Below are 24,499 nucleotides of genomic sequence, written 5' to 3'. Positions count from 1 at the left end.
CCCCGGGCAGAGGAGCACATTTCCCACCTTGATCACACTCTGGATCAGGCCTTGCTTGGAGTCTGTGTTTGTCACCTGGCCAGGGTAAGGTCAGCGTTCTGCTTGGAGAGTGGTACCCCGAGTCGGGTCCTCATTCTCTAAGGCTCTTGTGGGTGAGCAGGGAGGCAAAATGACAGACTCGGGATTTGTAAGAGTGAAAGGTATCTATTGAAAGGAAAACAGTAACAGAAAGAGGCAGAGGCGACCTGTGGAGGAGCCCAGTCCACGTGTTCTCCTATGAAAGAAATATCTCAGCCTGAAATTTTAAGTCCAGTTGAATAAGATCCCCGAGGCCCCTGGTCCTGATGCCTGCTGCTTCATTCATCTTCTTTTTCACCTTCTTCCACGTTTTCACCATTTTCTGCCTTTGTCACTTCTGCTGTTTCTCCCAGTTCTGTTTTCCTTATTTCTTCTGACTCTCTTCTGTTGTCTTCTGAAACTTGACTCTCCAGTCCTTCCGATTCCCTTCTGCTTAATTCTGCTGAGGGTTTCTGGTCCAGCTCTGAAGGCCTCCTGTAAATTTCTCTTGATTCCATTCTGCCCACTTCTAACGGTTTCCCGTCCTCCTCTCCTTCGCTTTCTGTGCCCAGGTCTCTGGACACTCTCTTGGCAACATCTCCTGAGTCTTGCCCTGTGGCTTCCAGCCCTGTTCTGAAGGAGCTGGCTTCCCCTACTTCTCTCTGCCTGTTTTCTTCTTGTCCACTCGCTGTGACCCTCAGAGTTTCCTGAGACAACTCATCTTCTGTCTCTTTCTCACTGTCAGCTGTCTCTCGCTCCCAGTGCTTCATCACCTTCTCGGGCTCGTCTCTCCCTCTTCTCGTGCTTTCCTTCTCCTTCCCTGCCGCCGCCGCTCTCAAGGTTTCCAATTCAGCGGCCTCTTCTGAAAAACAAGAGAAAGGAGGGAAGAAAAGTAAAAGTTTGTCCATCTCTGGGCCTGGGGGCACCTCAGCCCCTGGGGGCCTGTGCTTCTGAGAGACAGCGGGTCACTGTTTCCTGAGCACCAGCCCTGTTCCAGGCATCTGGCAGGCTGCAGAGGTGATGTCACGCAGTTGTCATGGAATTCATGGCATAGTGTCAGTGACTGGAGTTCGTCGTCAAAGGACCTGAGACTGATGACGGAGAAATCACAGCCAGTGGTCGCGCTGCCAGTAAATAAATGGCAGGGCCAGAATTTGAACCCAGGACAGTCTGCTCTCAGAGCACACTCTCTTTCCCTACGAGAAATAACACAGGTTCTTTTCTCCAGCATCCTCATTCTGCATTATTCTTTGTCCCTGGGAAGCACATTCATCATTTACTGGGAGGTTCCCTATCAAAATATGAGCAGACTGTTAGCAGGAAGTTCAGCTGGGGAGCTATTTTTATGATCAAAAGGACGCTTGCTCCATGTTTTTATGAGCTACAGAGAAAAGTCACAGTGCCCTCCTGAGTCTCCCCCATACTCTTTTCCTGGAAGCCCCTGGTCTCTAAGATGCCTGCTGGCCCGAGGTTCCTAGCAGGGAAGAGGCCGCCGCGTGGCCGTGAAGACCTGGGCAATGCTGCCGCCTGCCGGTCCGGGGGCGAAGTGCCCGGCAGCTGCCGTGGTCCGCAGGGCCACCCCGGCACGTAGCCTGCCAAGGGGATGGGAGGCCGCTGGGAGCTTCTCTTGCCCCGGTGGCTCCCGAGAGCAGCTCTAAGGGCCTGTGGGAGCAGAGGCAGATGCCCTCCTGAGGAGACCCAGCCACCACATGGCAGGCGCTGCATAATAAAGGGCTGTCATCTGGCTGCTGGGGCACCCAGAAACCTCACACCCGATCTCCCCCTGTGCCTGGGTGCCCGGAGGGGTCACCGCCGCGCTGCCAGGGTGATAGACCACAGCGGGGCGGGCAGAAGCTGAGTAGAACTGTCATCCTGTGGCACCCCCCCCCTGCCCCCGCGTCTTTGCTCCTGCTGCTTCCCGCACGCAGGCAGGAGCCCCTCTGCTGACAGCTCAAATCTCCTGGCTTTGCCCCTGGGCTGTGGGCTCTTCTGGGGCAGGGGCCGAACCTCTGTCTCTCCCAAATCCCACACTTTCCCAGCGCATGACGAGTGCTTAACTAATACCTGGAGATGGAGAAATACAGAAGTGGGCTCTCAGGGCAGTGGGCACAGGCTGGACCTCCTTCTCCTGCCCCAGGGAACCCAACCCCGGGACTGGAAGAGCTGCTGGAGAGCGCAGACGGGGACCCCGGCGCTACCTCCTGGCACTCACCTCTCTCTCTCTTTTCTCTCAGCGTCTCCCTGTAGTCTGTTTTCTTCAGCTCTTCGATGATACCCTTGTTGGCATCATCCAAGGCCTGTGGGTGGAGAGGAGCTGGTGACCTCTCTTAGCCCTTGTTGGCACCCACACCTTCCCTTTCATCACCCGAGCCCCAACTCCAGAAGGCAGGACTCTGCACCAGCCTTGCCGCCCTCCATTTTCCCTGGGCTTCTGCACAGACTCCTGCCCGGGGTTAATTTAGACTTACGGACCCGGAATTAGCCACACTAAGTGGGAGGAGATACATGACTGCAGGTAACTCGGACTTCAGCTCCTTGGGCTTCGGTATGTATTTCAGAGTTGTCTCTTTTCTGCTCATTTTGACCTCTTTACCAGAAGCTTCTTTTGGCTCCAGCCAATATAGAGACAGTGAAGCCCCTAAGCACTCAGCAAGGCAGCAAGCCATGGAGGGGATTTGGAAGCGCACTGCCGGGTGGGACTGGGGCGCTGGCCTGTCTTGAGAGGGGCTCCCGGCATGTCTACAGGTTCCCTGGCGGCCTGGGGCTCAGCCTGTGCGTATGTAGTTCCAGGCAGAGCTGCAGTAAGCACTCAGGAACCATCCACAGAGAGCAAGGGGCCTGGACGTGCTTATGGAGTGTTGATCTTCCTGCCCGGAGCTGCCGGTCCGGGAGGGTGAGGTGGCGGGGACCTGGTCTCACGAGGGGTCACCAAGGCCGTGGGGCCTTCTCTCTTTGCCTCTCATTTTCAAAACTCTGCCCAGGCTTCAAGGCGACCCCAGACCCCCCTTGATGGGAAAACCCAACCCTGTCTCATCCAGTGGGGCGCTCTCACCCTGGGTCCCCTCATCCCTGTCGCCCTGGTCAGGAACAAGGGGTTTTTGTTTTAACCTTCCCACTGACAGCAAGCTTCCTACGGGCCAGGACCACAGCTGTCCCCTTTGGACTGGGCAGCTCAGAGTCAGCCCATGGCCAGCAACTATTTACTGGGTTGAACTGTGGAGCTGTCCCTCTCCGGCTGCAGAGTGACCCTGCAGAAGGGCATTAAGGGTGAGAGACGGTGCGTGCGGGTGGAGGGGCAGCAACAGGGCTTCAGGGAAGGAACACTCTTCCTCTGGAGGGCAAGGTGCACGTTTGGGGAGCTAACCCCTCTACAGAGGAAGAAGACAGCAGTGTGGCAGGCCTAAGCCGCCCTGGGACAGGTGACGGGAGAGCACAGACTGCCAATGGTGGAATCTCTCGGGGGCGACTTCCCCACCATGACAGGAAAGGGGTGGCCTCACCAGGGTCCTCACAAACCATGAGCTCACACCCTAAAAATCCGAGTAGATCAGGTCGCTCCTCTGCTATTCCCAGCCCTTCAAGTCCCAGCTGGTCCACCGACTGTCTGGGGTCCTTTGGCCCTACTCCTTCTGCCATTGTGAGCCAGCCCTCGCATCCAGGCCCAGGGGCTCTTTTCTGCCTCCCACAGACCCCTCAGTGCCCACGGCCTCCAGTTCCTTCAGTGCTCTTGCCCCTTCTCAGCCTAGCCGAACCCTTCTGTGGTCTTTCGAAGCCCCTAGCAGGAGGCCCACCTCCAACCGGAGCATCCTTGGCTGCCACTTCCCAGGGTCCCTGCTCCCTTTCCCGAGTACCTGCTGAACCTTCAGTCTGGTCCCCGAGGCCATGCCCCTCGTGGTGCCCCCTCATTACTATGTCTGGCTTCTCTTAACCACAGGGGCCAGCTCCCCAAGGACAAGGGCCCTGCTTAATTCATGCCAGTAGATGCTTACTGGGGTAGGAAGCTCTGGAATTTCAACGTGGGGCAGTGGGGGGGGGGGGGGGGGAGGTGGGGAGGCCAGGGGACTCCTGCAAACTGCCTGGGCATCTTTGAGGTCAGGGCACTGACCCTATTGAGGGGGGACATCTGCCTGGAGCGGCTCCGGGGGTGGTGGCAAGTCTGAAGCACCTGCAGGCCTCCTCTGGCTTCGCCTCTGGTCTCTGCCTCCTGACCCTTATGGTCTACGCCTGCACTATCCAACAGAAATTTCTGCCACCATGACAATCCTCTCGATCTTACATTCTCTGGAACCCACAAGCCACATGCGGCTATTGAGCACTTGAAATGTGGCTGTGTGACTGAGAAACTGAATTTTAAATTTGATTTACTTTTAATTCATTTGAGTCTAACTGGCGGCATGTGGCGGGCTGCCTGGCTGAGCAGTGTGGCGCCTCCCTAGGCGTGTGAGTGAGGCAGTCACACCGTATTTCTTGTCTCCTGGAGGAGGCAGCATTTTCCAAAAGGCAAGCCCTAAAATCAGTCAAAGTTTCAACCAGCATTAAACAAAAGAAAAGGAAATGGAAACTTTAGCAAAAGGAAAAAGGAGAATATAATAGGAAATAGCATACATAGTAAAGGTAAATCTGCTTTGTTAAACTTTCGTTCCTATTGTTTATTTCAAATAAAAATAGGTATATTGGATTGCTGTATAAACTGAGAGCATCAGCGAGCGTTTGAAAGCCACTACCCCACCTAGAATGTGGCCTGCATTTGGTGGGTAATAAATCCCCGGGCTCTGGCTGGCTGAGAGGTTGAGGACCCACCCACGCCCTCCCCGCAGCCAGGGCCCAGGGGGTGGGCAGCTCACGCTGATGATGGCCTGCTGCGCCTCGTTGTTGTGGACCAGCTTCGCTCTCTCTAGGGCCTTCTCAAAGTTGCTCACGGCCGACTCAAAGTCTCTCAGCTTGACTGGAGAGCAGAAAGGGGGCATAGCACAGGTAGATCGTGACACTGCGTGTTGGACAATGTGGCTGCCTGGCCCCTCCCAGGGTCAGTTAGAAGCCCCAGGCCTCAGGCAGCGTCACTGAGCTGCCCATCACCACACTTTCCATCGCATTCCTGGGCCAGCTCACCACTAAGGACCAGCACCTAGGAACCTGAGTCTTGGATAGCAGGCCATTCAGAGAGGTCAGAGAGGAAAGAAGGGTCTGGGGTAGGGCCTGTGCACACATCCTGTGTCTCCAGGGCAGGGGGACAATTCCATCTTGCCCCAACATACGATTGTTCCAGAAGTGGAAATCCATATATATATATTTTTTTTTTTTTTAAGTAGGCTCCACATGTGTGGAGCCCAGTATCAGGGCTTCAACTCACAACCCTGAGCTCAAGCCTGAGCTAAGAAAAAGAGTTGGATTCTTAACCGACTGAGCCACCCAGGCGCCCCTGGAAACCCATATTTTTTTTTCTTTTTTTTTTTTTTTTAAAGATTTTATTTATTTATTTGACAGAGAGAGAGGGAACACAAGCAGGGGGAGTGGGAGAGGGAGAAGCAGGCTTCCCACGGAGCAGGGAGCCCGACGCAGGGCTCGACCCCAAGACCCTGGGATCATGACCTGAGCTGAAGGCAGACGCTTAACGACTGAGCCACCCAGGCACCCCTGGAAACCCATATTTTAAAATTGTTCATTCAATTGCCCTAACATGTTGTGAACACCAACAGAGATATCAAAGGGTTGGCTGTGACTCATGGGCCAGCAGCTGGAGTCCAGCCCCCACATGGGAACAGTCTGAACCCCAAGAGGAAGCGGCTGCTGTCTGAGCTCACTTACCCAGCTGGTTAGTGCTGCACCTGGGATCTCACTGTTGCCTGACTGACTGACCGCCCAAGGTTTCTGAGCCAGGAGGACCCAGAGCCCAAGCTCTGCCTGCGAGGCTGTGCGGCCTCTAAAACCCAGTGGCTCCAGGCGGCTGCGTTTGATTTTTCCATCCCAGAGTGGGGAAACTGAGAGCAGCCATGACTGGCTGGCTCTCCAGGGGCCCTCGGGGCCAAGTAAGTCCTCAAGAGTTGACTGAGGAGGGCGCCTGGATGGTGCAGTCGGTTAAGCGTCTGACTCTTGGTTTCAGCTCAGCTCCTGACCTTAGGGGCGTGACATCGAGCCCTGTGTCTGGCTCCGCACTCAGCATGGAATCTGCTAAGTTTCTCCCCGCCCCCTCTATAATAAATAAATAAATGTCTCTCTTTTTTAAAGATTGATTGATTGATTGATTTTATAGCGAATGCACGCGCACAGCAGGAAGGGGCAGAGGCAGAGGGAGAGAGAAACTTTAGCAGATTTCATGCTGAGCGCAGAGCTGGACATGGGGCTCCGCTTCACGCCCCTGAGATTAGGACCTGAGCTGAAACCAAGAGTCGGACGCTTAACTGACTGCACCACCCAGATGCCCCAATAAATAAATCTTTAAAAAAAAAAAAGGAGTAGACTGAGGACATCGACCCTTGAGGGGTACATCGCATTTTCCCTTCAGCTTATACTATGCCCTCCTGAGAACAGGAAAGAGTTCTAGGAAAAGCTCCAGTACTCATGCCTTCCCCCAGTTTAAAGCTTCCAGTAGTTGTCTCTACCTGTGCTTTTAAGGAAGAATCTCTGATTTGTAATGAGGCCATAAGGCCCTGCGGATCTGACCCCTCAGCACCCTCCCCCATCCAGACCTCCTGGGCCCCCAGGGGTCCAGCTGACACTGGTCTCCCTCAGCTTCTTAAATCCGCTAAACTCCTCCCCACCTTCTACATGCTGTTCCTTTGGCTGGAAAGTCCTGTCCTCAGCTTTTAGAATAGTTGGTGCCCTCTCATCCTTAAGGTTTCTGCTTCAAAGTGACTTCCTCAGACATGAAGGCAGGACATGGTTATCAATGGTTATCCCTGCTGTATACCCCGCTTGGTGCCTCGAAGGTGCCAAGAAAATATTTGTGTTAAGAATAATGAATGATGGGGCGCCTGGGTGGCTCAGTTGGTTAAGCGACTACCTTTGGCTCAGGTCATGATCCTGGAGTCCCAGGATCGAGTCCCACATCGGGCTCCCTGCTCGGCAGGGGGTCTGCTTCTCCCTCTGCCCTCTTCCCTCTCGTGCTCTCTCTCATTCTCTCCCTCTCAAATAAATAAATAAAATCTTTAAAAAAAAAAAAAAGAATAATGAATGATGATGCCCTTGGGGCACCTAGGTGGCTCAGTCCGTTGAGCGTCTGCCTTCAGCTCAGGTCATGATCCCAGGGCCCTGGGATTGAGTCCCATGTCGGGCTCCCTGCTCCAGTGGAGAGCCTGCTTCTCCCTCTCCCTCTGCTACTCTCCCTGCTTGTACTCTCTCTCTCTCTCTCTCTGTGTCAAATAAATAAATAAAATATTTTTTAAAAATGATGATGCCCTTGACCACAGCCCCTGCCACATCACCTCCCTCACTGGGGGTCCACTGCACCCCCAGGGGGCAGGGGACAAGGCTTAGTCCCAGCCTCATTGCTTACTAACCTGTGACCTCCAGCCATTTCCTTTCTAACTTTGTATTATGAAATATTTCAAATATATACAAATGTAGATGGAGTACAGTGAGCCCCTATGACTCATCACCCAGCTTCAACAATTATCAAAATACCACCAACCCTGTTTCATCTATTCTTGCTCACCCATGCCCCTTGCTGGGTTATTTTTTACAACTTTATTGAGGCGTAATTTAGATATTATAAAATGCACTATTTGTGGGTATACAGTTCAATGACTTTCAGTAACTTTATGGAATTGTACAATGATCTCCACAATGCAGTTTTAGAACATCTCCATCAAGCACCTGGGTGGCTCAATTGGTTAAGCATCTGCCTCCGGCTCAGGTCATCATCCCAGGCTCCTGAGATTGAACCCCACATTGGACTCCCTGCTCTGCAGGGAGCCTGCTTCTCCCTCACCCACTCTCCCCGCTTATGCTCTCTCTCTGTCAAATAAATAAATAAAATCTTTAAAAAAAAAAAAAAAAGAACATCTCCATCACTCTGAAAACGTCTCTCGTGGGACCTGGGGCAGTCAGCTGAACCATGCAGTGCCTCAGTTTCCCCATCTGTGAAAGGAGGACAATGCCTTCGTTATTGGCTCACATGGTGATTAAGTGCAAGAATGCACACTCAAAGGGTACCAAGGCCAGAAGAAGTGGTGCTGTTTTGATGATGACACGATGCTGGGCTGATCTGCAGCTGAGCTCCTCAGTGGGAGCTTCGGGGGTGCCCCACACTCTCACTGAGCTTAGCTTAAAGAAGGCACTTACCACACGCTGGTCAAAAGGGAGGGCTTTGTCCTCCACTCTCAGAGTCCACATTCATCTGGCCAGGGACACACTGGGATGCCAAAGGTCCCCAGCCCTGGCCTGGCAGCTCGGGTGGTCTTCTCTCCATGCCCATACCTTGTGCCTGAGCCACCAGAACGCTGGCATTCAGCTGCCACTCGATGTCCCCTTCTTCCTCAGCACACTGCTGGGACTTCTCACCGTAATGCTGGGCCTGCCAGGCCTGATCCAGCTCCAAGTAGCAGCGGCCGATCTCGTGGAACAACCAGGTCTTCTCCAGGGTGGTTTTTGCCAGAGGGATCTTCTCCTCCCACCTGGGAATGTGAAGAACCAGGGTCAGTTCTTTCCACTCAAACCCTATACTCAGCCATAGGAGGCTGAGCAGAACTCGTTCTCCAACTACCAGTTCTGTCGGACTCAGGGGTGTAACCAGTAAGCATGAAGATATTTTATTTTTTAATTTTTTTATTTTTTAAAGATATTTTATTTTATTGAGAGAGAGAGAGAGAGCATGAGAGAGAGGAGGGTCAGAGAGAGAAGCAGACTCCCCGCTGAGCGGGGAGCCCGATGCGGGACTCGATCCCGGGACTCCAGGATCATGACCTGAGCCAAAGGCAGTTGCTTAACCAACTGAGCCACCCAGGCGCCCCAGCATGAAGATATTTTAAAACGGCCAAAGCTATTTTGGTACATTTACAGATAGAACTGATACAACTGAAAATCATGTTTGTAAACTTGCATTTCAAATAACATAAAAATAACATTGAGGAGTATCATTAAGTATATAGAAGACAAAATCCACACAGAAAAGATTAGAATAATAAAAAAAAAATGAGATATCAATAAAGGAAGATTAGGATTAGACCTAGTCATCATCTTTGGGAGGAAAGACAATTTTCCTGCTACTCTTCTGCATTTCCCAAATTAATATTTTAACAATAAGCACAAATTTACTACAAAACATTCTTTTTGAAAGATTTTTTTTTATTTATTTGAGAGAGAGAGAGAGAGAAAGCATGAACACAGGGACGGGCAGAGGGAGAAGCAGACTCCCCACTGAGTAGGGAACCTGATGGGAGGCTTGATCCCAGAACGCTGGGACCATGACCTGAGCCACCCAGGCGCCCCTACAAAACATTTTCTTATAAAAAGATACAAACGGGTGGGTGAACTCTCAAACTCTTATGTCTTTTGGCACATAGACACCAGGGGTCATTCAGGAAACCAAGAGATGTGGAGCAGAAGGGTCCCGGCAAATGAGTCTAATTGGATCCAGACTCCTGGGATGGAGTCCTGTGTTGTTGGGCTCCCTGCTCAGCGGGGAGTCTGCTTCTCCCTCTCCCTCTACTCCTCCCTCCACTTGTGCTCAAGCTCCTCTCTCTCAAATAAATAAATAAAATCTTAAAACAAAACAACAACAACAAAAAAAAAACCCAGGTTCCTGGGCTCCAACCCAGACCTATAGAATCAGAATTTCAGGGCAGAGACCCCAGCAATTCATGTACCTGTGCTCCAGGAGATTCCTGTCACTGGGAACTTGTGAGCAGATGCTGATTCTAGTCAATCAACTTAACAGATGAGCCTCAGAGTTGACAAAGTGGCTAGCCCATGGTCACTTGGCAGAGCCAGGAGCCAAACTCAGATTTTCTGATGCCTCTTTCCTGTCATCCGGGCCCCAGGCTGGGAGTCCGGTGTGAGGGTGGGAAGTCCTGGCCCTAGGGTGGGGAAGGGGCAGTCTGGGGTTACTCACGTGTCAATGGCTTGCTGGAATTTCCCAACTCTGGCAAAAACCCTGCCAATGTTGTCAAGGGCTCTTGACTTAGCATCAGGAAGGTCACTGTGGGGAAGAAGCAGGATTTGTTGTTCACTAGAAATTGGCCATCCTAGGGGCACCTGGGTGGCTCAGTTGGTTAAGCGTGCAAGTCTTGATCTCAGCTCAGGTCTTTTTGTGTTGTTGTTTTTTTTAAGATTTATTTATTGGGGTGCCTGGGTGGCTCAGTTGGTTAAGCAGAAGCCTGACCTTCTGCTCAGGTCATGATCCCAGGTTCCTAGGATCAAGCCCCGCATCGAGCTTCCTGCTCAGTGGGGAGTCTGCTTCTCCCTCTCCCTCTGCCCCTCCCTGCGCCCCTGCTTGTGCTCTCTCTTTCTCTCTCAAATAAATAAATTTTTAAAAAAAGATTTATTTATTTACTTGGGGCGGGGAGGGACAGAGGCAGAGAACCTTTCAAGCAGACTCCCCGCTGAGCGAGGAGCCAGACACGGGGCTCAATCCCATAACACATGAGATCATGACCTGAGCCAGAACCAAGAGTCAGACGCTTAACCAACTGAGCCACCCAGGTGTCCCTCAGCTCAGGTCTTGATCTCAGGGTCATGAGTTCAAACCCCATGTTGGGCTCCATGTCAGGTGTGGAGCCTACTTAAAAAAAAAAGAAAGAGAGAAAGGAAGAAAGGAAAAGAAATTGGCCATTCTCAGCACTGTGGTAATTGAAGAGAAGCAGACAGAGGCCCATTGTCAGGCCAGGAACACAGCATCATGGCTCAGGGACTGGGTGTCCAGTCCGGTTGGAGGGATGATGCCCAGGAGGCATGGCTGTGGTACGTAGGTCCTCTCATGCCCTGTGGCATGAATGAACGCCATGGGAACCTTTCCAGAGAGCAATCACTCAAGAGTTTATACACATGTCCCTTTGATGCAACAATTCCCCTTCTAGGAATTTATCTGGAGAAGATAATGTGACAAGAATAATAATCATTAGAAACAACCTACACCGGGGCCCCGGCACTGACAATTTTTGTGTATAAAAAAAGTCCCTGACACATGAAGTTAAAAAGTCAGATTCCAGGAGTGTATACTATGACTGTTGCCCCGTTTGTGCTAAAAATAAATATGCAGCCCCGAGGCACGATGCTGTGTTCCTGGCCTGACAATGGAGGAAGGGGCCACACAGGAGGCACGCAGTGCACCGAGTACGAGTCTAGAAGGTGGAAAAGGCTGGAAACAGATTCTCCCCGGAGCCTGTGGAGGGAAGACGGCCTTGCCAACACCTTGGTTCTGGCCCAGTGAGAATGCCTTCAGACGTCTAACCTTCAGAACTACAAAAGAATGAATGTGGGGCCTCTGGGTGGCGCAGGCAGTTAAGCGTCTGACTCTTCGTTTCGGCTCAGGTCATGATCTCAGGGTTGTGAGTCTGAGCCCCGCATCAAGCTCCGCGCTAGTGCGGAGTCTGCCTGGGATTCTCTGTCTCTCTCTCTGCCCTTTTCCCTCTTCCTACCCCCTCTTGCTCGCTCGCTCTCTCTCTCTCAAATGAATAAATAAACTCTTTTTAAAAAAATGAACTTGTTTTAACTCACCAAAAAAGAAGTGAAGGAATAAAAAGGGGGCATTTCTTTATAGAATTTATTTTCAAGCAATCTCTACCCCCAATGTGGGGCTCGAACTCACAACCCTAAGATCAAGAGTTGTGTGCTCCACTGAGCCAGGCAGGCACTCCCCAAAATGGGCACTTTTAAAAGTAGAGAGGATGTAGGTCTAGCTATTAACAATGATTATCCAAGGGAAACAAGAGCATGAGGGAAACTACCCATTTATCCATATTGTTTAAATTGTTTACAGTATTTCTGTAACAACAGAAAAGAGATTAAGGTATTTTCTTTTTTTTCTTTTAAAGATTTTATTTATTTATTTGAGAGAGAGAGAGAGGAGAGAGCACGAGCAGGGGGGTGGCAGAGGGAGAGGGAGAAGCAGACGCCCTGCTAAGCAGGGAGCCTGATGCGGGGCTCGATCCCAGGACCCTGAGATCATGACCTGAGCCAAAGGCAGACGCTTAACCAACTGAGCCACCCACGTGCCCATGAGATTAAGATATTTTCATAAAGAAAACGACAATTTGCTCACTTATTTCGGTCCTTTACCATTACCACCACATGAACACTGATCTGTTAAAAAATTCTTCCCCAAAAAAGAAAAGAAGAAAACTGTCCCCCAATGCTCCACCCCCGCCCCCAGCATCTCCTCCCACTCTCTCCCTCCTCCTCATCCCTCAAGACCCTGCCATCCAGAGGGCTACTATGTCCCATGAAACTTTGCTCCTTGGACTCATTCTCCCCCCACCGTGGCCGAACCTGCCTTTCAAACATGCACATCTCATCAAGCCAGCCCTCTTCCCACAGAAACACGCACGCAAATGTTGCTGTGCTTGATGGTAAAAGGGGAACAGCCTGAGTGTCCCACAGGGATGTAGCTAAAGAAATTACTATGCACGCTGAAATTTTTTTTCTCTGGAGCCATTTAAAGAGTGAGACCCTTTCAAGAGATATGCTTCTTAAAAATCATAAAAGTAAATTGCTTTTAAGAATCCTAGGTATGGGGTGCCTGGGTGGCTCAGTTGGTTAAGCAACTGCCTTCGGCTCAGGTCATGATCCTGGAGTCCCGGGATCGAGTCCTGCATCAGGCTCCCTCCTCGGCGGGGAGTCTGCTTCTCCCTCTCCCACTCCCCGTTTGTGTTCCCTCTCTCACTGTGTCTTTCTCTGTCAAATAAATAAATAAAATCTTTAAAAAAAAAAATCCTAGGTATGAATGGAATATTATGCAGCCATCAAAAGGAGTGAGATCTTGCCATTTGCAACGACGTGGATGGAACTGGAGGGTATTATGCTGAGCGAAATAAGTCAAACAGAGAAAGACATGTATCATATGACCTCACTGATATGAGGAATTCTTAATCTCAGGAAACAAACTGAGGGTTGCTGGAGTGGGGGGTGGGGTGGGAGGGATGGGGTGACTGGCTGATAGACACTGGGGAGAGTATGTGCTCTGGTAAGCACTGTGAATTATGCAAGACTGTTGAATCTCAGATCTGTACCTCCGAAACAAATAATGCAATATATGTTAAGAAAAAGAAGAAGAAGAAGATAGCAGGAGGGGAAGAATGAAGGGGGGGAAATCGGAGGGGTAGACGAACCATGAGAGACGATGGACTCTGAAAAACAAACTGAGGGTTCTAGAGGGGAGGGGGGTGGGAGGATGGGTTAGCCTGGTGATGGGTATTGAGGAGGGCACGTTCTGCATGGAGCACTGGGTGTTATGCACAAACAATGAATCATGGAACACTACATCTAAAACTAATGATGTAATGTATGGGGATTAACATAAGAATAAAAATTTTTTTAAAAAAAGAATCCTAGGTATGTGCATATGTATATAAATATGTAGGTAAATACATTGAAAAGGGGCCAGAAGGACACATGTCAACATGGCCCCAGGTAAATGAGCGGAGTGTGGTGCTGGGAGGTGGAGGTAGGGAGAGTCTTCCAAGTTCTGCTCTCAGTGTCCCAGAGTTCCAGACCAAGTACAACACTAACACTAGTACTTGTGTAAAACCAGACTCCTCCTCTGTCCTCAGTCCTCCCCAGCATGGGACCCAGACTGCCACTCCCCACAGGTCTTGCCGCTTGCCCTGCATCTCCCATCCCTGCCACTTCTCTCTGCCTAGGGTGCCCTTCTCCCTCCCCCTCGTCCACTTGGCTGACCTGTCGTTTCTGAAACCCCCTCAGCTCCCAGCAGTGCTCCCCCCTGCCTCTCTCCTTGGGCCAACGGCCATACTGTGCACCCACTGTTCTGACAGCATGTCTGATGGACCCCCCTTCTAGAGCGGGCGCTCTGTTATAGTGTGATGAATGAATGGATAAGTTGTAGTATGTTAATTTATTCATAATACTATGTAATAAGAAGTAACAATAGCAATGAGAAAGCATGCAATCAAATCATCTAGAGTATCTGGAGGAAAAAATGAGGGCAGGGGCCACTGGAGACGCTGCTGAGACAAACTGGGGTTTGATCTGTGCCTTGAGGGCTAGCAGGCTTTGGAGGTGGGAGGCTGATGGGGGGCATGGCTGATTAGGATGAGGGAGTACCTGAACAAACAAGACCTGAGGCCCGTTTGTGGGTGGTAAAAAGGGACTAACATTCTCTAAGGAACACCTCTGTTTATTTAGCCACTTGGCATGCATTTATCATATGCCCACTACGCGGAAGGTCCTGGGAAGAGAAAGTGATATAAGATAGTCCCTTCCAAAATCCAAAGTCTAACAGGGGAGCCAGGATCCACATAGAGTGTAGAGAGGGAGCACCAAGGGGACGGGGATTTCTAAATCACCGGGGGACACTTGGAACTTTCCTGAAGGGAGACATATTTACAATTGTGAAGGACGGGAAGGGGGGAGTTGATGAAGAAAGAGAAGGGAGTCCTGTCTAGGGGCTGCAGGAACAGAGCCACAAGGTGTTGGCGGGGGCACAGGATGCCTAATGGCCTGGACAGAATTGGGTCCACTGGGGCCAGGAGAAGTCAGGTCAGGAAGGGCAGCCCGAGCTGAAAAGAACTGGGAGCTGGAACTTTATCCCAGTCCTACCACTGGACTTTTCTGCACAGGAGGGCCAGCTGGGTGGCAGGAAACCCAGGTAGGAGGAATTAGGCAGAAGTGAGAAGGGTCTGGACTGAGCTGTGGGAGGGAAACAGAAAAGCACCATGGAGACAGGAAGGAGGAGGCCCAGACAACATGTAGGCTGGCTGGGCGTGAGCAGGGAGGGAGGGGTCTGGGAAGCTGCCCAGGCTCCTTCTTGGGGACTGAGTGGCCAGTAATAGTGCCATCCTCACAGATAGGGAACCCTGGAGCAAGAGGTTTGGGAGGAAGATAAGGGATTCCACTTAGGACATGTTAAATTTGGGGTTCCTGTGGGACATCCAAATGGAAATGCCTTGGAATCAGTTGGATATGCAGGCCTGGGGCTCATGAGGGAGGTCTGCTGAGAAGTTAAGATTATAAGTGAGTCTTTAGGGCACGGGAGATGGTTGGATCCATGGTACTGTGCATACATATCTTATTTAATCCTCATAATCTCTATGAATCAGTATTAATATACCTTCATTAGAGATGAGCAAACTGAGAAGACAAGCAACTTAATAAAATCCACACAGCTTCTGAGTATCAAAGCCAGGAATCAAAGTCAGCTTTGTCTCCAAAGCTGTCGCTTGTTTTCTAGTTCCAGAATGGCCAATACGAGATACTTCTGCTCAGCATGGCAAATGCCAGTGAGAAATGAACTGGGAATGAATAGCACATGGGGCTCAGGTGAGTGAGGAGAGGGCAGGAGCAGGGCGGTGGGGTGGGGGTTAAGAAACACGGTTTGAGGGCGCCTGGGTGGCTCAGTCTGTTAAGCGTCTGACTCTTGATTTCAGCTTAGGTCATGATCTTGGGGTTGTGAGACTGAGCCCCATATCAGGCTCTGCACTCAGTGTGGAGTCTGCTTGAGATTCTTTCCCCCTCCCTTTCCTTTCCCTTCTCCTCCCCCAAACTCATGCTTTCTCTCTCTCTCTTAGATAAATAAAATCTTATTTTTTAAAAGATCATTTATTTTTTTTATTTGAGAGAGAGAGAGAGCAAAAGAGGTAATGCAAGCAGGGGGAGGGTCAGAGGGAGAAGCAGGCTTCCCACTGAGCAGGGAGCCCGATGCGGGGCTCGATCCCAGGACCCTGGGATCATGACCTGAGCCGAAGGCAGACACTTAATGACTGAGCCACCCAGGCATCCCATAAAAAAAAAAAAAAAATCTTAAAAAAGAAAAAGAAATACAGTTTGACCCAAATGGAGGAGTGACATGGGAGGGCTGTGTGGAAGCGCGTTCAGAGGAGGCCTTGAAGGTGAAGGTGCCAGGTGAAGGCATGATTTTAACCTGCAGGCAACGAGGGGCCAAGGCCTGTGTGTCAGCTGGGGAAGAGCTGCTGGATAAAACGCAGGTCTCAGGAGGTGGTGCATGGGAACAGCTGGAGGCAGGGAGAGCCAAGACCTGACCTGTGAGTGGAAATAGGATGATGGGAGGTAAGGAGAGGTTCGGATTGTGGGGCAAGTGGAAAGTGAGCAGGAGAAAGTCGTGGAGGACTCCAAAGGTTAGAAGCAGGAGGCCCAGAAAGTGATGGTACCTTTTAGAGGGGTCCTCGAGTCTGGGGAAGAGCGGATAGTGGGTATTCGTATTATTATGGATAACCCGGCACTGTCCTGAGATCTTTGCCTGGATTTCGGCCTGTCCTCTCCCTTCTGCCCTCTCAGGAAGAGGCTACTGTTATGCACACCGGATGGAAGAGACCTGGCTGGGAGAGGTGAAGTGCCTTGCCCAAAGTCCAGCAGCTGCGGGGTACAATTCCGAAGGCCAGATCAGTCCGACTCCGGAGCCCCATCTTCTCGGTCAGCAGCATAGTATCCGAGGCCGGGCTTGATCTGACCGCTGCCATTTGGTCTGACTTCCCCTTGGCCACTCTTCCCCTGGCAATACTCTATGCTCTCTGGCTTTGAGCTTCCTCCTGCCTGCTTAAGGGCTCTCCCACAGACTGTGTTCCCCAATGCCCAATGAAATCCTCCTGGAGTATACTTCTCATAGCACTGTGTCCTGTACATGTCCTTCGTGACACTTCCCACAATTACCATTCTTAGCTATGTCACTTTTTGTTTTACATCTGCAGGGAGAGGACCCTTGTATCTGCTCCCCGAGGCTAGCAGCCACTGGTGGGTCTGTGGTTGACCTGTGCTTGGTTGAGATAATTTAAGTATAGACCTATCCCCTCAGAATCCAATGTCTGGGAGCTTTTTGGCGTTTTGGGCCACTGCCTTCCTCTTTGGGGCAAAAAAGCTGACAGTCTAGGTCTGCCTCTTAGCGTCGGTCCTGGGAGCTCACCCACCAGCAGCCCCGGAAAAAGGCTGGTATGCAGCCCCCACCCTGCTCATCCGTAGGCCCACGGGCCCCAGCCGCTCAGCCTTCCCTGGGCACTCACTATTCCTTGGCAATCTCCAAGTCCTTTCTGTGGCTCTGCAGGGCTGCGACCATCTGCCCCAGCTCAATCTGGGCATTCCCTATGCAGCTGTACAAGTTTCCAACCAGCTCGTCCTTGTTGGGCACCTCCTCTTTGTTCCATTCCAGCACTTTCTTCAGCACTTTCTCAGCTTTCTGAAGGCTGCCATCAGCACTGCCACTGCTCAGCACTAGGAAGGGAAACAGGGGACAGGGAGGTGGGAGCAGTCTCCTCAGGCTGATGGGAGAACCCGCCTCCCCCCAGATACGATCCACAGGCCCGAAACCTCAGGCCCCTCTGGTGCTCTCCCACCACCTGGCCAAGGCCTTGCCCTTCCGAGAACACCACTCACACATGTCGATGTCCTCGAGGCTCTTGAGGATGTAATGGGCTGTCTGTGAGGGACGGCGCTTGCGGTCCCGTAGCCATTTCTCTTGCATCAGCTTCCGGTCCCGCTCCCTGGCATAGATGGGCTTCTGCTGCCTCCAGAAGTTACTGCGGGTGTCCAGGTAGTTGATGCCTGTCATGATGAGGTCCTCCACGGTCAGGCCATGCTTAATGGTGCCTTTGATCAGGTCTGGGAAGAATGGTGTGAGGAGAAACCATCTAGAACCGGCGTCTAAGGGAGCCACCTCCTGTTGGCTGGGGATTCCTGCTGTGGGGTCCCCTGTGGGGAGCTCTGCTTTGAGCTGGGAAAAGCAAGAGCACATAGGTAGCAGGGTGGCTCTGTGTGGACCCAGGTGAGGCCAGAGCCCCTCTTTCAGGTGCTGCCATGGTGTAGAAGTTCATGCACAGGCCTTTTATGGCAAGGATACAAGGAACTAGCCGAGGGGGCCACTGGCAGATAGCTGCCTGAAAGGACCGCAGCCCTCGGGCCCCCTGATTTCAGGTTGTGTCCGCTGAGAAGACTGAGTATGAATGCACAGCCTGGCCCTGGTTGCCAGTGCCAAGGGATTCCCCAGGTGCCAAGTGGGCCAGGGCCAGCAGGGAGCTGGAAGAGTGTGCCCAAGTTCTGCCCGCCTGCCTGACCACAGGTTAGAGCTGGGAGCAAAACTGCAAGGCCTTGTGGGGTAATTTTCAGGCCACCCCTTCCTCCACAGAAGCTCCTCTGGAGGAAAGTGTTCAGGCCCCAGACAGAGAAGTGCCAGCAGGGAAGATGCTCCTGAGACACAGACCTGCAGGGAGCCCTGCACATAACCTCAGGAAGGCAGCTCTGGAGAAAAGGCATTTGATTCAAGGATGAATCCTGCTTAGGCTTATCAGCTAACGGCAATCCTCCCACCCTCCCATTTCATTTCAAGGCTCTGCCCTACTTCCTGCCACTGCCAGCACAGTATAGTAGGTAGAGCGTTAGACTGGAGGTTAGTAGGCCGGCCTCTGGGGTCGACTTCACCACGAACTTGCTTGTCATCTCGGACAAGTTGCTCCCCATTCAAAGTCTCTCTTTCCTTATCTATAAAAGGAGGGATTAGACCAGATGAGATTTCAGAACATTCTAGTACTAGTATCATAGGATTCCCCTTCTAGCATGTCCCAGCTGGATTCCTTTGCCCTTTCTACAAATTGAAGGCTCAGGGGATGCCCCTCCAGGGACCTAAGTGATAAAGGAACCCCAATCTCTAGGGTTCCCTCCCAGGGGTACCATAGTGCTAAGGGCACTGGTTCTGAAATTGGACATCCTAGATTCAAACCCAAGAGCCATGTCACTGTTTACTGATGTGTAACCTTTGGTGAGTTACTTAATCTTTCTGCACTTGAGTTTTCTCATCTGTAAATGGGAATACTAGGAAATCCTGTCCATAGGCTAATGTTACATGACAGGCTCTGTCTCCAGCTCATGTATTAAGCACCTGTCCCAGATTTCCTTCGCCCCAAATTCCCTGTTGCAAACAAAGTATCTGAAACCTTCATCCAATAGGAGCTTCTCCAGATACTCCTTATCCACGTAGAGCTCGCCCAGGAGCTGGCGGACAATCTTCTCACTCTTGAGTGAGCCCTTCCGCTTGGACTCCCTCTTGGGGTGATGTAAGAGTTGTCTCACAGGATGAGGCTTCTGCTGGGCTTTCATACTCTGGGAAGATGGAGCAATACCCAATAGAGCTTCAACAAGGAGCACAGAGTACCCAGACATGGTCCCAGAGTCTGTGATCCCAGACATCTCCTCCAAGACCTTTCTGTGGGTCTAGAACCATGGAGTGTGTCTGGTCTGGGAACAGCTAGATTCCCAAGACCCCTCTGGAGCTGGGGCAGAATCCCACAGCTGCCCATGATGGGCAGGAGCTGACTGTCCCCAAGTTAGAGGGCCACCGAGACCTCAAGCACATGTGGGCACTTCCTTGGGAGGGATGTGATATCAGAACCAAGGCCCTTACCTCAGCTTGCTTGCTTAAGAAGGAGAGGTCCCCTTTGTTCTCTAGCTTAATTGAAGAAGGACCTGCAAGGAAAGAGTCTGGGGCTCAGGTGTGCCAGGCCCTCAAGCATGACCTATCACATATTTTTATGTAGAAATCTCTGCCTTTGGCAGAGGGTGATAGAGGTTGTGGCAAAGCTGTCTCTGAGCCAGTTCAGCAGGTTGATGGTACAGGATATTTGGAATAACACTCTCCTACAGGTAGGCAGCCCCTGATATCCCAAGGCCATGGCAGCCAGATTTCCAAAGGCAGTCCCTGAGCACTTGGAGAGCTCTCCATCACTCTGCCACCCACAGTGGCAAACTCTTGCTCTCCTCCCTTATCCCCCTGCCACTAAGCCAATGGGTAAGGCCAGTCCTTGGTGCATTCATAGTAAGAGAGGAAGCCAGGAACTAGGGAAGGCTAGGCTCAGGACCTCATTCTATCCTATGAAACCAGGCCAAAGACAGGCCTAATGTGAATAGCTTTTGCATCTGGCTTAGAGGAGAACCAGAAGTTGCAGAGCTGAGCACAGTGGATCAGGGGCTGGTCCTCTGGGTAGACAGATTAGTTCCTAATCGTCAACAAAATCAGCAGCAACCAAATCCAAGCATGAGACTCCCTGCAGGCCTGGTGTAGCTGCTCACTCATTGCACCTCCAAGCCCAAAGATTCCAAGAGCCTCCCAGGATAAGGGCATAGGTCCGATGGTCACTCACTTCCCACTGAGTTGTTGATGGCCTCCTGAGCTTTCTGAATTCCAACTTTGAATTCTCGGTCAGGCCGCAGCTTGTAGCCTCGATGATAGAACACCAGGGCAAACTCAAAGTCTCCCATGGTGTACAGGGTCTCAGCCTTTTGTAAAATCCCCTGAAATGAGAGGAAGTCAAATTGAGGTGGCAGACAAGGCCTTATAGGACTTAGGTGTTGTGGAGCAGAGGGTCCTGGGTTGAGGATCAAGGTTGGGATACAGGGGCAGGTAGTTAGGTAAGTGACCTAGGGAGAGAAAAAGGCATCAAACCCTAGGCAGTCTGGCTGGTTCTTCAGCTTCTTCTCATCAGAGGCTGCGACAGGCAATGGCAGTGGTGAAAGCCAGATTGAGTCACCTTGCAGAAAGTCAGGTCACTCTGGAGTGAAGCCTCAGCATCCTTCAGGGACTTCTCCAGCTCTCCCATCTTCAGGAAGCACTTGGATCGGGCAACCAGGCAGTTCTTATCTCCATTCTGAAGGTGAAGAGCCTAAGAAAGGAACCACCCAGGTTGACAGGCACCAGGCAGCACAAGGTAGAAGCCTGACCAGAAAGAGCATCCCAAACCGTCCTGCCAGCATTTCAAGGGGACTCCTCAGGCCAGCAAACAGGTCTCTGGATCTTTTCAAACCAAAAGCAGCACAACATCGATCTTTGCTCAGTCCACTAATAGGCTGCACGTAGCTCATCTCGAACGAGGTCAAATCACTAGCTATTGTGAAAGCCATTGGTGGAAACGTGTGAATATACCACTCTGTGGATATAATATACTGAATTTCCCCCAAATGTCTGGGATTCCTCCAGTCTTCTCAGGCAATAGAAGCTTAAGATTTTTAGTGCATACCAAATTCAACCACAAACCTCAAATGGCTGTATAACAAACACTCAAAATACATTTCAGAGGCTAAGCATTCTGAAGCCTAATGAAACAGGTTTTAGGACATCTGCAACTTGAGTCATCCATTCCCCTAGCTCTCTCTTTTTACATAGCTTACTGAGAACAAATGAACAAATCACTATTTCAGGAGATCATGATGAAAATGCTAGCAAAACTGAAACTGTGATTTGGGCAATAGAGTGGGAATGGAACATTTCTCCTGCTCCCTGTGTCCTCTCTTCTGTTTGAAATCATCATTGGAGAGGCACCGGGGTGGCTCAGTCAGTTAGGCGCCTGCCCCTTGGTTTCAGCTCAGGTTATGATCTCGGGGTTGAGAGATGAAGCCCCAGGTAGAGCTCTGCGCTTAGCGGGAGTCTGCTTCCCTCCTTCTGCTTCTCCCTCTCCCTCTGCCCCTCTCCCACCCACATGCACGTGTGCACTCTCTCTCTCTCCCTCAAAATAAGTAAATAAATAACTCTTTAAAATAGGAAAAGAGGGGCACCTGGGTGGCTCAGTCGTTAAGTGTCTCCCTTCGGCTGAGGTCATGATCCCAGGGTCCTGGGATCGAGCCCCTCATTGGGCTCCCTGCTCAGAGGACAGCCTGCTTCTCCCTCTCCCACTCCCCCTGCTTGTGTTCCCTCTCTCACTGTCTCTCTCTGTGTGTCAAATAAATTAAAAAATCTTAAAAAAAAAAAAAAAAGAAGTGGGCTATACGTTGTAAAAGAAATTGTGGTAAGAACATCTAACAGCTGGGGGCACCTGGGTTGGTGTAGTTGGTTGAGCGACCGACCCTTGATTTCAGCTCAGATCGTGATCTCAGGGTCTTGAGATGGAGCCCCAAGTGGGGCTCCACACTCAGGGTGGAATCTGCTTGGGACTGTCTCTCCCTCTGCCCCTCCTCCACCCCCAGCCCCTGTGTGCACTCTCTCTCTCTCTCTTTCTCTAAAATAAATAAATAAATAAATCTTTTTTAAAAAAAGAACCTCTACTAGCTTACTTGTGAGGGAGTATGTATGGTGGTTAGCACCTCAGCACTGGAATCTGAGTGCCTGGGTTTGAAAACCTTCTCTTGCCAGTTCAGTGATCTCCGCCATGTACTCAACTTCTATATCAGTTTCCTCATCTATAAAATGGAGTAATAACAGAACCTCCCTCATAGGGCTGTACTGCACTTAGCAGCAGTGTGCCTAATATCCTAAAACAGCGCCCAATCCCCATAGGGTGGGGTTGAGCAATTGGTACTAAGATTATATATAATAATGTTATTTACTGGCCATCTTCTGTGAGCAACTGTGCTTGAGATTTCACCACTTGTGCACGCAGCCTCCAAGCCCATTTCCCAGCCAATGACGGGAAATTAAGGCTGCTCTGTGGGAAGAGGCCAATCACACATTTCAGTAAAAAAAGAAGTCACTGTTAATGTAGAGAACGGTTACTAACAGGCAGAAGGCAAGTGGGAAATGGTAGAAAATGGCGAGGCAGTGACAGAAGTTGACAGTAGTGCGTCAATCAGGAACAAATGAATAATAGAAACAAAAGGGTCCTCCAGGCACCACGGGGACCTCAGTGTTATCAGCAATCAGAAGTGGTGATGGGTGACTGGTAGGTTCAGAGCCCAACTCACGTTGCTGAAGCTATGGGCGGCTTTAGAGAACTCTCCGCACAGATACAGCCGCTCGCCCTCCGCCATGTAAGAGGGAAAGGTGCTTCGCAAGCTCTCAGCTTCTGGGTCCGACATGGTAGCCGGATTCGGTGACGCTGAAGCAGAAAAAGGGAGGAAAAGAAGCGGGAGAACCTCGGTCTGGCTTGTGGAAGCCCCGTCTCTTAGCAACCGGGAAGCGTAGAGTTGCTTCCGGCCCCTCCCCTCGCTCCCTCGGGGCGGGAGTCCGCGGTACATCCGCCGCAAGCGTGCGCATGCGCCGGCCCAGCGGCGCGTGGCCGAGGGCGTGATCGGCGCGTGGCCGGTGCCTTCCGAGAAGCTGCGCTGGACCGTATTGTGCTGTTGCGCGCTCCGTCGGTTGTCTCCCGAGAGCCGTGCCCCGTGTCCAGAATTTACAGCCAGGAACGTTGGAAGAGGATTGGGGGCAGAATTCCCAATAGAGATAAGGCATACGTGGCAAGGATATGTGCACCGTGTACCGCCACATTCAGGACTTGAGGATTTGCAAGGGATTTCGTGGAAGACATCGTTGGGTTCGACCTTAACTTAACACATTTATTGAGCACTTGCTTGTGGTAGGCTCTGATCGAGGCCTCTCCTGACGGCTTTCCCCATTCCCTCACTCTCTCTGCTAAAAAGGTAGACTAGATTCTGCTAAGTTCCAGCGAACACCCTGCCTTTGCGACATTACTTTTAAAACGTCAACTTCCAACGCTAGTGACATCGTGACCTCCATTAAGGCAGGGACCCTGTCGTAACCTTGTTTCCAGAATGCAACTGTCTGGCACATAGTAGGAGCTAAATAAATCATTGTTAAAGTTTAAATAGTTAAAATATGGCCCTAACTACACAGATGTACACACCAATGAGTACATGTAAAGCTGGAGAAATCTGAATAGGATCAGTGGATCGTACCAGCGTCTATTTTCTGTTGTGTTATTGTTCTCAAGTTTTTCAAGATGTTACTATTGGGGGAAACTGGGTAAAGGGTACATGGGATCTTTTTATTATTTCTTACAACTGACTATGAATCTACAATTATCTCAAAATAAAAGTCTAATTAAGAAAAGAATGACTTTAATGCCAAGATAAAAAAAATAAGGTTCCTTGCTTGGAAGAGTTTGGTCTAGTCAGGGAGTGAGATGCATAAATGATAATGACTTCCCAAAGCGATGTTGAGATATTCGAAGTTCTGTGTGCCTGTGAAGGAGGTGAGGATAGATGAGTGAAAAATTCAGTCAGGGCCTGGGCTGGATTAGAGACAGCTTCACAAAAGGGGTCACATTTGAGCGGAGGGTGAGTAGGAATGGTGCCCAAGAGACCTAAGTAGGGAAGGAGGTAAGCAAAGGCCAGAGGTGTGTAAGTTCACAAAGTGTGTAAGGAGCGGCAACCTCATGTGCTGGCTTCCATAACTTATATGTTATTAAGATGGGCACATAGGTGAGTTGAACACATTGCTGAAGTGACCAGCAGTTAATTGGAAAATCCTCCTGCAAAGAGGAAATCTATAGGTTTAATTCAATTCCAATCAAAATCCCAGCAGAATTTTTTTTGATAATTGACAAGCTGATTCTAAGATCTATGTGGAAATGCAAAGTACCTAGAAGAGCCAAAACAATTTTGAAGA

The 24,499-nt window shown here is 50.8% G+C and overlaps 1 protein-coding gene across 1 annotated transcript; it reads right to left on the bottom strand.

The window, feature by feature from the left end:
- Positions 1 to 212: 212 nt before the first annotated feature.
- Positions 213 to 23,079, bottom strand: TTC25 (tetratricopeptide repeat domain 25). Its single transcript, XM_035027112.1, has 12 exons — positions 22,837 to 23,079; positions 20,694 to 20,825; positions 20,307 to 20,457; positions 19,571 to 19,632; positions 19,104 to 19,269; positions 17,551 to 17,775; positions 17,181 to 17,388; positions 10,106 to 10,192; positions 8,473 to 8,669; positions 4,902 to 5,002; positions 2,270 to 2,354; positions 213 to 919 (listed from the first exon to the last, which is right to left on the bottom strand). The coding sequence occupies exons 1-12, from the start codon at positions 22,948 to 22,950 to the stop codon at positions 357 to 359; spliced, it is 2,091 nt and encodes a 696-aa protein (XP_034883003.1). The 5' UTR covers positions 22,951 to 23,079; the 3' UTR covers positions 213 to 356.
- Between the last annotated feature and the right edge of the window lie 1,420 nt (positions 23,080 to 24,499).

This window comes from Mirounga leonina, unplaced genomic scaffold (assembly GCF_011800145.1).
Source record: "Mirounga leonina isolate KUSES-001 unplaced genomic scaffold, KU_Mleo_1.0 Mir_200, whole genome shotgun sequence".
NCBI lineage: Eukaryota > Metazoa > Chordata > Mammalia > Carnivora > Phocidae > Mirounga > Mirounga leonina.
The sequence above is the reverse complement of the archived record's forward strand: the minus strand, read 5'-3'. Positions and strand labels throughout refer to the sequence as shown.